Below are 14,187 nucleotides of genomic sequence, written 5' to 3'. Positions count from 1 at the left end.
AAACAAATAGATAACAATCATACATGATTCACTCCATAACACATATATTTTGGTTACGCAAAAACTCTTGGTTAGAGAGAAAAACTGCGGTGGGGATGGCACCCACAACTTCACTACTGCAATAATAAAGAGTGCTCGGTTAGAGCTACATTTTTAGCTATTTCTGATAGCTTACCCTATTAGGAGTATCAAGATCTATTAGATCTACCTTGCTAAAGGATTTCACAACACTTAAACTAAATGTTGCACCTGGTTAGAGGCTTTACAATTTATAGACTTGATTAGAGTCTTTTGCCCTGTTAAAGGTTTCTCTTACAACTTCAAAATATTACAATAAAATCATTACAAATATCTGCAACTTTACATCTGGAATGTTATAGCAGATTCTATGTGCTCAGAATAAGTTACCTTGCTTATAGCATACCTCGGTAACCCATATAGTAACTCGGTAAACCCTTTTGTTTACTCTGTTCTTCAACTATTCTCTGAAAACCTTCTCGGTGACCTCTGTGTCTCTGTAACAGTCTTCTTACACTCATGCACACACCTATTTAATTCTTAACTCATGCTGTATAAATAGATCTCTTATGTCGGTGATCCATTCATTGCTTCGATCTTACAAATATGATTTATCGAATGAATAACCATGCAAATTATTTCATTGGTTAGATGACATCAAAATCATACACAATCTTTAAGTGCAATTTCCAATGTGATAACGGTTAGATGTTCCTCGATCTTGTAACACATTTTCATATGTATGTCCAGGTTCAATGAATCTGGTAACATGTTTCACTCAGTGTATATCAACTCGGTGTGTCATCTTTGCTGCTCGGTAGATATGAAATGATACTCTATAGAAAGCTCGATGTATACTACGTTTTGAGACTACTTTCTTCTGTAACCGACTAGACTGTTCATACCGACTGAATATCTTGGTAGAGATAACCGACTAGAGTATATAGAATAACTCTGAACATAAAACTAATGGCAACTTGATAAGTAGTAACAATACAAACCCAACATTATTTTCTCTCTCTTTTGCATGTAGGATTGAGATCCAACTCATTTGATTATGGATTTGTGAAGTGTGGACTAAGAAAAATAGATTCAAAATTTGAAGAAGTTGAAAACCCCGGTCACTATCGATTAGCCATAATGACTAACACTTGTTTGAAAAAAAATTAGGGAGATGATCTATAGGGTATCCCGGTCTAGAATTTGGTCACAAAAAATGTATTATACATCTTTAGGTCAGTGGTGCCTAGCCACATGGACCGACACCTTCAAGCTCAAATTGTAGATATAGGTTCCTTTTTTAATTCCATTTCTATATTTGTCTATAGAATTTGCATATCCATTTTGTATCTTACTGGTTATGCTAATTATTGTCAAATTTGCATCTTTACATCTAGTTCTTGCATTTTCAATATCTAATCAATCAATCACAAAAGGAGAATTATCATCCCTAATGCCCAGCTCTCCCAAGGGTCTAAAATTGGGCAGGTATTGATTATTTTTTAATGTATGTTGATGTGAATGGGTTTGATTGCTATTTTAGACTAGTGAACCCCATTTCCACTACATCACAACACCTATGCATGCACACTTGCTCAATCTTGGCATCCTCCATAACATAGAGGCATAAACAAGTTTTTAAAGTAGCTACCATACTATGTTGCACTCCTTATTTCCTCACCTCTCTACACACTTTCACCTTTGATCTCATCTAATGAAAAAATTCTATCATTTATGCTTTGATGGATATACATGCCTTTCTATTATACTACACACTAACACCTATCTTACCCCATTTAATGGGCACAAATGCTTTCCCATACCAAATCTACAAGCCCTTCATCCTCTTATCCCTACATTCTATATACTATAAATTATTTTTTGTCCCTTTTGTCCCCTCTTCTTCAACCACCCATGCCTCGTTAATATTCACTCATAGACTTTTTAAATTTATGTTTAATTAATTTATTTAGTTTTATTCTCTTAAAATGAAAGATGTGACAAAATTTTGGTTAGAAACTATAATATCAAAAATAACAAGACCATTTCTAATGGATAAAGTTTATATGGGAGGGGATTCGCCAATTCATTACAAATAAAAATTATTAAATTAAATAATAAATACTCAAATTATCATTGAAATAAACTCCTATTATTTTAGAGGAAACATTCTTTTTCCCGCTCTAAATATAAAGATACATAGAAAACTGTATACATAAATGAAGTTGGTGGCTATCAATTTAATGCTATTTCCTTCTTTGTAAATATTATATTCCTTAGATAAAATATTTTATAATATATTTATTTTATAAAATTACGAGAGAACAATCAAACAACAAATCTATTCAATTAAAACTTTTCCCATGTCATTTAATTTATGAAACACCATCCTATTCAACACATGAATAAGGATGTGAGTAGAATTCTATTATGTCTCACAATTCTAAGATATTACTATTTATAAATATATATGTTCATGGTATTTCTAAAATTTTAGGGAGGAAAAAAGAGTTGTTGACTATAACATTTAAAGATGGTTAGTCTTACATAAGGCATAGACAAAGATACGTAGATCAGCAACTTTGTATTAGTGGATGAGGAGAGTGACATTGGATTGGAAGATTTGAATAAGGATGTCTCAGATTATGAAGCTACTCTATCTTTTGGCTTAGGTGCATGGAATTTGGAAGGTGTCAAGTTGGTACTTGCTTAGTTGAGGGGAAGAGGAGGTCTTAAAATTCCACTCTGGATCTTGTGAATTGAATCAAATGTCTTGCACTGATAATTTTCTATTGGTGTACTAACAAATGTGAATCTATGCTACAAAGAAGTATGGTCTTTGAGTTTTTACCCTTGTATTACTTATTATAACAAATGTATTAGATAATAAAAAGGTATGACATGTGAGTCCTTAACCCTTGAAAGGGCTTCTAAATGTGTTGAAAAATATTTTATGTGAAACTACATAAGACATAAGGTGGGAAGAAATATTCTTTTTGATTATGAGTTTGGCAAATAAAATTCTAATCGATGGAAGTTTGGAGGTTAAATCTATTGGTTTTATCACACTAAAGAGAGTAATAGATGAAGTAGATGTAGTTCAAAGAGTAGGCACTCTTTAGCAGAGTTTGATTTATATCACAATTGAAGAAGGTAGAGACCAATATGAAAACCGAACAACTTGCTAATGGAGGAAAATGTTGAACCCTCTTGCTTGAGATTACCCTCTTAACTAGGTAACAAATTTTGCCATGATTATTCTTCCTCATTTTTTGGTTGGACAAAATTTGGAGGCTAAATATATGAATTTTATCACATGAACACAATAATGAAAAAAGGGGATATGCGTTGATCAAAGAGTAGACACGCTTTGGTACAATTGAATGTTATATATTAACTAAAGAAGATAGAAACCACTATAAAAATTCAACAACGTATTGATGGAAAAAATTGTTAACCCCTCTTCTAAAGATTGGCTCTTTGTCAATGGGCCTTTGGTATGCTAGTGAAGTTAAAAGGTTCTTAATGAGCCCACTAGGGATCAAGTCTTGTTGAGTGCAAGACTCCAACGTCATAAAGTATGAGGCAAGGATTGTCCCAAGGCAATTTTGGTGGAAAAGATTTCAACCTAAGATTTGTGATCCCATATTAGATAGCTAAAACGACTGTGTGGATAAAAATTCCTCTATCAAAAAGATTGCCTCTTCATCCAGCAACTACTCTTAGGAGAAGTATTCCTTCTCAACTATTAAATAAATTTTATCTGAATATAAAGAAAAATTCTTAGTGAAGAAATTTGTTTGGAAATCTTCTAAATATAAATATGATAGCAAGATCACACATTAAGCTTACATTTCTAGGCTTAAAAGTGTTAAATACTTAGAGTTGACTGATATTTTCTAGGGTTAATAAGTTGTTTAATGTGTGTGGTCACTTTAAGAATACACTTGTAGATTTAGAAGTGTTAAACACTAAAAATTGAATAACATTCTCTAAACTTAATATATTGCTTAATATGATGGATAGTCACCCGGCCTGGAATTTGACAGGCAAAATGGTCATTTTTTCACCTTTGACCCGTATTTGACAGCTTAAAAAATTAGTAGAACATATGCATTGGCATGCTATTTTTTTCTAAAACCGTATAGATGACACTTCAAATTATAAATAAACCGTAAAAAAATATAGTAGGTAATATATATATTAGTTTAGAATGTTTATTATAAAAATACAAATTTATTTAGAATATTTTGAAATGGAAGGATTTAGAATATGGAAGGATGTAGCTGTTTCTAACTTTATAATATTTTAATATGATTTTTTAGAATAGTTCTAGTTTTTCATATGAATTTAGAAACTTGTCATAATTGAAATGATAGAATATAATTGATAAAATATTTTAATATGAATTTTTACAATATATTCTATTTTTTTATATATGAATTAAGAAACTTGGTTAATTTAATTTTTTAAATATATTTAAGAAGATTGTTATAGAAACTTGTCATAATATATAATTTTAAAATTTAAATGTTTATTATTACTAAATTAGTAATTATTAATTGATTATCATTTAATGTTAATATATAATATATATTAGTGTATTAATTTAGAAACTTATTTAATAAATTTAAGATTTTTTGCATATATTACTAATTTATCATTATTTTCTCATTAAGATAATGATTTTCATTTCTTCCCAAGAAAGATAAGAAAGATGTGCATTGATTTTCATTGCTTCAATCTTCTACTTTTATATTTTTTGAGAGTTAATATTTTTCTCAAAACCTCAAATGAAAGACATTGAAATGACTAAACCGTCATCAAAAATTCATATAACAGGTAAAGGTGACCGTCAAATTCCAGACCTGATAGTCACCTAAGGCTGTCGATTGCAACTTCCTCTCCATCTACAATTTCACATGTTTCCTTCCTGGTTTTCACATGACTGAGGAAAAAGGATTATGTGAGGTGCCATAGCCCATGGTTTGTAAAAGCAGATGTCTACTTTTGCTGTTTTTGTTATCAACCCTTCACAAGTATCCAATGTTACTGGTTTCATTTTTACAACCTATCACCTGTTTATCGAATGGCAAATATGAATTGAATTTTTAGCTAAGCAAATAGGAACGTTGTCGAAATTGACCCGCAAAAGGATTGGGTTCAGGGCAGCTATGCTAGGGTTTGTGAACTGGTTGATTTAACTACCCCAGTGGTATGGTCTATTCAGGGTCAATCCTCTCATGATATGTGGATTCAATACTTGGATTTTCATGTACAATTATGCAGATGCTTCCATTGCAACCAAATGGGACACAAAAAATCAAATTGCCTATCTCTGTTGGAATCTCAAACGAGGTTGATCAAGCTGCAGGAATGGAGACCAGAAAAAGGAAAGCCCGAATAATATTTTGTTTAGAGAAATCAGAGCTGCCCTATGAATGATCAGGTGCCAAATACTTGTTACCCCTCGCAGGAATCTGTTTGACGGGTTCTAGACTTCTCAAATGAGAATATTATAATGCAAAATGAAATATTCTTGGAAACCCAACCGCTGGAAGAAAAAATTATAAAAGAGAGGAAAAAAATGAGGATAAAGGGGATGCCTATTTCAAATTCTTTACTGGAAATGAGGAATGTTGTTTATGATGTTGTGGGGAGGAGATGGAATTGGCAACTTCCAGAAAAAGGAAGAAGGGGAAACGACTTAGTGCCGAGCTAATCTTATGCTATTTTTGCAGAGTGTGCCATTTATACAGAGTGTATGCTATTTTTCAATCCCTAAATGAAAACATTTCTTTTGCTTGTGGAATGTTGTATACTTTCTACTGAATTTAGTTTACATGGTTCACTGTTATTGTGCTCCAGCCAGATTTTTCTCTGCCGATCAGATTAATCTGCATCAAGATCAGAAATTGAATTACTTACAATGAGAATCTTTATAGATTATAGAGATGTTATGAAATTCTTGCCATAGTAGAAGGATGTCAGTGTTGTATTCTAGAGTTCGTTCATTCAAGATTGCGAAATGTTTTCCTAGATGTTTTTTTGTTATAGTAAGCATTCAAAACAGTAATTTTCAGTCTGTATTAGAAAATTGACATTAGTTCAGAAATATTGTTTTTCTGCAATCTTATTACCGTTTGGAAGTACAGTCTGAAACATTGATATCAATTATATTTGCACACCGTTTTCCAAAAAGTCCTACTCAATCTAATATACCTTAATAAGCTCAAATTCATGGTCGATATAATGTGTTCTAAAATTGAAAATTGAAATAAAAACTAAGAAATAATCTTAGCAAATTCAATTTTCTTCTTCCCATCAAACTTGTTAGACAAGAAATGTTGTAAATAATCACCAAAGATGAATCTCTTGTACTGACAGGGATGCAACTCATCTATAATCTCTGGGGCAGGTCCCACTTCTGTATTTTTGCCTGGAGAATAGAACATGGCTACAGAGATTCGATCTTTGTGCATATTGGTGACTGCCTGACGCTCAATGCTCTCATACATTCCATTGCTCATCACCTATATTAAACACAACCAAAAAATCTAGATTTCATTTGAGTTGATTTCTCACAGGACACAGACTAACCCATACCTATTAAAGCCCACGTCCCACACACTATAAAGGTGGATTGGAGTATTGGAGTGAGTTCTGCTTAATACATGTAGAGACAAGGCAATCATACCAAGCTTGGAAAAATAATTTTAAAACTAGATGCCTATAGATATATCTCTTAAAAAGGTAAAAAAATAAGATAAAAAAAAAATTATAGTTATCACAGACTATTTTGGCCTAAAGACTGTCAAGATTCATCTTCTCCTGGTAACATCATGTTTGCACAGTCCATGAGTATTGAGTTTAATTGCTTCATAATATAATTGTATCTATTTTGTTTGCACGGTTTGTGATTTAGTCATTTTTCTTCTCTCATTCTAATGATAGATCATAAAGTGTGATCCAATATATTAATAAAAATAAAGTAAACACATTATTTTCAAAAATAATAACATTCTTATCATCTTATTATTACCTCCATCTGAATGAGGAGACAAGCCAAAACCAGATCTGTTCTGGTCTTTGGCAGGGTGGGTAGTAGTTGCATCTCATTGAGAGGTAAATTTCCCCATGCATGTTAATGAAATAATCTGATTTTAGGCCAATATTCTCTGAAAGAAGACGCAAAACTGTATTGCAAAGTTCCTGAATTGCAGTAGCATATTGATCCAGGGTCTCTCTGCAAGAATGGGCAGAGAAATCAGCTGTAAAATAAATATGATATAAAGCAGATGGAGAGGAACAGGTTATCATGGGAAGCAAAATGTTCAATTTAAGACCAGATACCATGACAGATTTGAGTGAACTGACTGAAAAAAGGACATTGGAAAGGTAGATTTTCTATACAAATGGATAGGCATTCAGACTGTATAACAGAAGAGGTTTATAATATTGAACTGAAATTAGTATTAATGTTCACAAATAACTAAAAAGTATAATGAATTTGAAAATAAAGTCCAGTACAATATGTCAAGAGGTCGTTTGTCAAAAATCTCTTTAGAAAATAAAAGCTATTATAATTAATATTTTTAGATTTGATTGTGTGTTATTCTTTGCATCAATATTTCAGATCACCCTCTGTGAGCTATCATCAATATGAATAAATGTAATCAAAATAAGATGAAAATAAGAGCTTCTCAACCTGAGTTCAATCCTGAAGCATTAGATAATTTCCATCAACATTAGATGCTAAGTTTCGAAATATGTGGTATTGTAAGCTGAAATTTTCGTGTTAGACAGGACCAATTAACTATTAATCACTTTTAATTTTCCTTTGCTCCAGTAGTTTGAAAGTGTGAAGGTAAAGGTAGCTTTTAGGTGACCCCAGTGAACGTGTGATTTCCATTATGAGGTATACTATTACATCACTTCACCATTGGGCTTACTAAAACTGTGTGTAAGCCAACTATAACCGCCTAAATGCGAACATTGTTTAAGCTTTTCCAATTAAAGCATAGAGCTAGGAGTTTACATCGATATAAATTTACCAAATAGGTAAGGCATAAGTGGCAGTTACACTAGTTATCATATATAATTTGCAATAATCTGATTATAACTATTCCGTGTACACGATCTTAAAGGACTCACAAACATCTGAATTAACAATCATTTAGGTACCTGAAGTCCACAGGCTTTGTTGGCCAAAATTTCATTTGTCTATTCTCTGGAGGTAAAATGGTCAAGTACATTCTATCTACCCAGTCCAGCTTTTGGTTATCTGAGGCTATGAAGGCCTGGCCATAGCCGTCACGCTCTTGCACTTCATACTTGAGTTTTTCTTCCAATGGTAGTTGAATGAATTCTCTCATAATTCCCTTCATCCTGTCCAGCAGAGACTGAGGAATTCCGTGATTCACAGCCTGTTACAGAGACATGCATACTATATTAGCAAGTAATCAAGTTAGTGGTATTATAATAAATAGCTTGTGTGCTACTGATATATCACATCACATAAGCAACGACCACAACCTACAAAGGATGCACAAGCAACTCCTCCGAATTCGGTCAGGAAAGCTCTTATCAAAACATTAAATCTCCACAAAAACAGGGGATCATTTGATAAAAAATCATTTTAGTACATAGCTCATGGCACATAATATAATTTTTACAACAATTGCATTTCCTGTAGTTTCTATTTTCTCTCTAAAATTTGCTACATACTATACACTGATATTAATCTTTATCATCACTACTATGGCTTTCTTAAGGAGAGACATCTCACTTACACTTGGTGTGTGATTAATGTAACTCATCTTTAACTATAAGGTAAAATAAGATGTATTCTTTAAAAGTGCCCACAAGAAAAGACACTGAAAATGCCTTCAATAGTAGTCCAGGGCACTAAAATGGAGTCAAACTAAAATATAAACAGAGAGTTGAATTTCAAACCTGTTTCAGATAGACAAATCTATTGGTATGCAGTTCACCTATTTCATAAAAACCAAAGTCTATTATATATAACTTACAATCAATTTCGTCTTACCCACCTGAAAAAATCTCCATTCTTTACATGCAATTCCAAGCTTTTCTATTTCCTTTTGCGTGCAGATATCTGATTCCCCCAAAAACATGTTCATATCAAATATAGGGATATCCAAATGACTAGTAGGACATGCACTTGGCGCTCCTTCTCTGACCTGATATACCTTTGAGGAAGGCTTTGAAGGTGCTGAGATGCCAATTCCTGAACAACGGGAATTGAAAATCTTTTTGAAGTACCATCAGATGGATCCAATACGATGGCTGAATTAAACATGATGCTTATCAATCTAAACAGACGCCTGTTTGCTCTACACCCCTAGACAGAGAATTTATAATGGGCTAGCCTCTCGGTATGGTAGGGATCCTTCCACAGTACTACTGAATCAGGTCCATACACGTTTCATATTTCACAAACATGCTTTTGAAATCTGTTTCTCCTATATGGAAAATGCTTAATATGAGATGTCCATTGAACCAATCAAATTAAAAAATAATTTTAGACAAAATTATGAAATGACTGAACAATAATATAATACCGGGACACCATTATTGTACTCCGAATAAGATAATCAAGTGGCTTCAAACTTCTAAGGCAAACATCATCTGCTCACGAAAAACTGCACCGATTGCACTTCTTTCATAAGAAGTGGCTTTCAGATATGACGAAGTTGATGTTTTGAAAAAAATAATAATAATAAATACCTATATAAAAATCAATTGTTCGTTCACAAAGCAATCGTACCAAAGTCAACAATTTTTTTCCATATATTTATGTCATTTAGAATGTTTCAATCTCTTCAAACATGTCATGCCAAATTAAAAAAATTCATCCATTTATCGAAGTCACAACAATACATCCATATTTAATTTGGAAAATAATCATTTCTTAAGATAGTTGAGGTCAAATTAAAAAATAAATAAAAGTAAATTAATTGTGACGTGTTTTAGAATGATATATGCTCTTCGCTAATTGTGAAAGACTAGTAGTATTGAAAATTACCTTCATTAAAGTGTTGAATCACAAGGACCAAATTTTCATAAGTCACCCTCCTTAATCAAATTGGTTTAACCATCATGAAAATGATTGAGTCTAGCACTCCTCTATCATGCAAATGTCCTAGAATGATTTAATGTAAAATTAGGTTTCTTCCAATACTCTAAAGTGAAGTGTTCCTAGAATAATTCTCTTCTCAATGGAAAGGAATTTTGGATATTATTTATATATTCTTAGGTGTATAAATGATACATTTTGAATGCCTTTAAATACTAAGACATAACTACTAATCATGTGAAATATGTAGCAAATTCACTCACAAAACTAGTGGAATATGTGGGACTTTAACAAAGCTTTGAATTTTAGATCAATTCTTTGTGGTGTGAGATCAATCATGCATGTTACTGAATTGTCTTAGAAAAAGGGGAACGAATGTATGAGAATAAGGACAATCATAGCTATAATAAATGCTTGATGTATAGGAATATGTGCAAATAAGGATAAGATATGCATGAATATGTACAAAATATATGTAGGTGGGGATGGGCAAGAAAACAAAGAATGAGCCCAAATTTGCATAAGAGAGCACCATTTTTTAATATGTAATCACATTGTTGTTCCATCCAAATCTACCTAAAACTAAATGGCAATTGGAATGGTATGCAAATTTAACCATTACATTTTGCCCCCACTTTGAGGGGTATATGGATACTAAAATGATCATGTATCTCAAAGTTTATGAGCACTTGCAAACATACAAGTAAGGTAAATATTTAAACATGAGAAAAAAGAATATTGGGATCCATATAAAGGGACCCCACTAGATCTCATCATGTATGTCAATCCTTTAGCATGTGTGCTCCATGGGAACCTACAAAAAAGAGAAATGTGTAATAAGTAACTTATGTCACACACTTAATAATAAAAATAAATGTAATGTGAATTTCTTGTTTATGATTGTGAGAAATGTGGGGTATTAAGGTTTAAAACATTTCACTTGTATGGAAAGTATTAATAGTAATGTTTCACCTAGTGTAGTGGTTGTAGGATACAATGACATATCGAGCACTATCATGTCATGTAATCATGATCCATCTAGACATGCTGATGTAATCAATATCTATTACTATATGGAAAAAACAATAAAGGATTGTTAGTGACAAGATATATTATAATGAAATAACTTGCATTTAAGAGAAGATTATATAAGAAGCATATTGTAATTACTCTAAAATACTTGAGAACCGTAATCCACTTCAAGGGACGAACCTCCAAAAGTCTTCAACAACAACATATTTTACAATATCATCATAATAAAAATAACCAATAGTTCCTATATATCATATATATTCTCGAGATTCCTAGGTCAACTTCTAGTGTTGTAAATTATAACCCTTTACAATTGCATGCTCATTTTGGACTCACTTCGATGATTGTGCCTCATGCACCTAATTTATGCCTCATTTGTGCTTAGTTTTGGCACTATTTCTAGAGGTTTAGTGCAATCCCCTATTTATAGACCTTTTTTTATCTAAAGTATCGAAACTAGGGTACCTAGCACCCTTGTCCTCCTAGATAAGGCACCTAGAACCCTTTCTAGAAATTTTGGACCCAAAATTAAAATTATAATGTTCAACTTTGTGAGTGGCAAGAAAATACTCCTCAATGTTGACCTTCTTCAAGCATTAAACCTAAAAGGTGTAAGTTGTGCATAATTACAACTCCCTCTCTTATTTGAACATCTTTCTCTTACATCTACATTCTATGAATCACTCTAATTGAGCATGATATATTCAAAAGTGCTAATTTTAGCTCCTAGTGACACACGTTGCGATCAAACATTATAGCATGGTCCATGTTTGGAACTAGAGATAGCTTCATGTATTGTATTAGGGCCATAACTTCTTTAGCATCTTTTCCACCATCTATATATAATGATGAGAAATAGTGGGAGGCAAATGATTTTCTAGAATAGCTCATTTGTTTAGTAACACTTAGTTTTGTGTGTTTGATTGCATGTGTGATTCCATTCTGATGTGTTGCTTGGTGTGCCCTTTTGTTTGTTAAGCTCTCTTCGGATGACCCTTGAGGCTTTGTTGGCACAAGGATACAAAGAGATTGATCATGGTGCACGACATTCCTCTATGTGTACCTTCATTCTTCTATATGCGATATACATGTTGTCTCATAAATTTTCTTGTGTTGTCTTTTAGGGACAATAGAAAAGCATATAGGCTTTTTGGTCTCTTCCATGTTGACCCCAAAAAGACCCTTTGTTTCGCTTATGTTCTCTTCTTCCTTTGTACTTGTATTTACATTGCATTTGGGGCATGATGTAAATTCAAAACAACCATATTGATATAAATGATTTATCTCTTATGCATATTGACCCTAGATTGTGCATCCCTTATGTGCTCTTACATGTTTTGTGACTTTTGCCTTTGATTTCCCTATGTTTGGCAACATTTCACTTTTGCAACGTTCTTGTCTTTGTATGTATGTATGCTACCTTAAAATAATTCAACCTGATTGGCATATACAATCACTTTAATGTGTTCGTGGTCATACACTTTACTATACATTTCACTTTGTGCACACACCATGAGATTTGTTTGCACACTTGATCAAACACCATGATTTTTCTTGTTACAACTACAATACCCATTCTGTAGTCTCATATCATACAAAATTGTTGGTGTCACTGCAACACCCATCTCAGAGTCTCATATTTAGATTATCTAGCAAATAGAGGCATTTTGCTTTATAATCTTTGTTGACATCAAACACACCTAACATAAGGCACCTTGATAGACCTATGTAAGACCTTCACCTTAGGACAAGTCACATAGTATAATGAAACTTTCTAGACCTACGTGACTCCCTTTTGCAATATGACTCCTAGTAAGTATCTGAGGATCTCTTTTATGAAGTATTATTTTTGGCATGTCCCTCAAAATTTATCGTAGATTTAGTGATATAGGTATCCTTAACTGATTCACTTCCAATGAAAATAATTAAATCACACCCCTATATATCCTCTTCTTATTTACTTTTATATTTTGTATGATCTTACCATATCTGGGCACTTTGCACACAACCCTCATAGTTCCAATTTCCTACCCTTCAAGATTAAAATTGCATGAACATATCATAAAAGTCTATCTTTATTGTTCCTAAGGTAGTGATCAATTGAACTCCAAAAATAATGTTTTCCCCATCCATTAGTATAGAAAACATAGGACAGTCAAGCATGTTATCTCCCATGCAAAATAAAGTATTGTGGAATTTCCTTGAATACATGATTGTACCTCCACCTATAATTATAACCTAAAATTATGGGGTTGGGTAGATAAAATAATTCAATTATGCTACAAACTTATTGTTGATGAAGTTATGAATTCTCCCAAGTGAATCAATATTATCATATTTTGTTCTTTGAGAAAACCTAGCTATGAGATTTCCACAACCATTACTACATATTTTACCATTGGTACCCTCAATCTAGAACAAATTCTTCTCAACACATTTATAGTCGAGTTGCTTTATTATTCATCACAATTAAAACATAATCATCTAGCCCTTTCTTCTTCTTTTGTTGCAAGATCAATCTTATAGCTTTAATGGATAACATTACAAGAATATTCCCATCCAAGAGCTATGAAATACTCTACATTTTCATGGCATGATAAATTACTTCAATATAGATCTTGTTTGGTATATTTTTTTCAATGGTTTGAATATTTCTCTACCACAATAGTGCAATTGTAATTCATCACATAGATTGAATCTTTTTACCAAGAATCCATAGAGCTCATGTTTGAAGTTAATTTTCAATGCATATTGCATTGGTATCCTCTTTCTAAGACTAAAACAAAAAAATTATCCTTAATGCTAGTGGTTTCTTCATTTATAGAAGATTGAACATCCTTGTAATGCATCTCTTCCATGATTAGATCATCTATCTCAACATATTGTGTAGGTGTGACTAGATTGATTCCCTTTCCTCTGGTTGAAGCCCCAATCATAGTGTTGCAAAAATTATTTTCACAAAATTTACTCAAAATAAGATAAATTTAGTAATATAAATTACTTGCTTGTATATATCTCATTTGTGTGAAAAAAAATCT

At 32.4% G+C, this 14,187-nt stretch overlaps 1 protein-coding gene across 1 annotated transcript; it reads right to left on the bottom strand.

Moving 5' to 3' along the window:
- Positions 1 to 8,070: 8,070 nt before the first annotated feature.
- LOC131055919 (protein SRG1-like) lies at positions 8,071 to 9,332 on the bottom strand. The gene is made up of 2 exons (XM_057990229.2): positions 9,072 to 9,332; positions 8,071 to 8,444 (listed from the first exon to the last, which is right to left on the bottom strand). The coding sequence occupies exons 1-2, from the start codon at positions 9,159 to 9,161 to the stop codon at positions 8,184 to 8,186; spliced, it is 351 nt and encodes a 116-aa protein (XP_057846212.2). The 5' UTR covers positions 9,162 to 9,332; the 3' UTR covers positions 8,071 to 8,183.
- Between the last annotated feature and the right edge of the window lie 4,855 nt (positions 9,333 to 14,187).

Source organism: Cryptomeria japonica, chromosome 5 (genome assembly GCF_030272615.1).
Source record: "Cryptomeria japonica chromosome 5, Sugi_1.0, whole genome shotgun sequence".
Classification (NCBI taxonomy): domain Eukaryota; kingdom Viridiplantae; phylum Streptophyta; class Pinopsida; order Cupressales; family Cupressaceae; genus Cryptomeria; species Cryptomeria japonica.
This window is presented reverse-complemented; position numbering and strand designations above follow the sequence as displayed.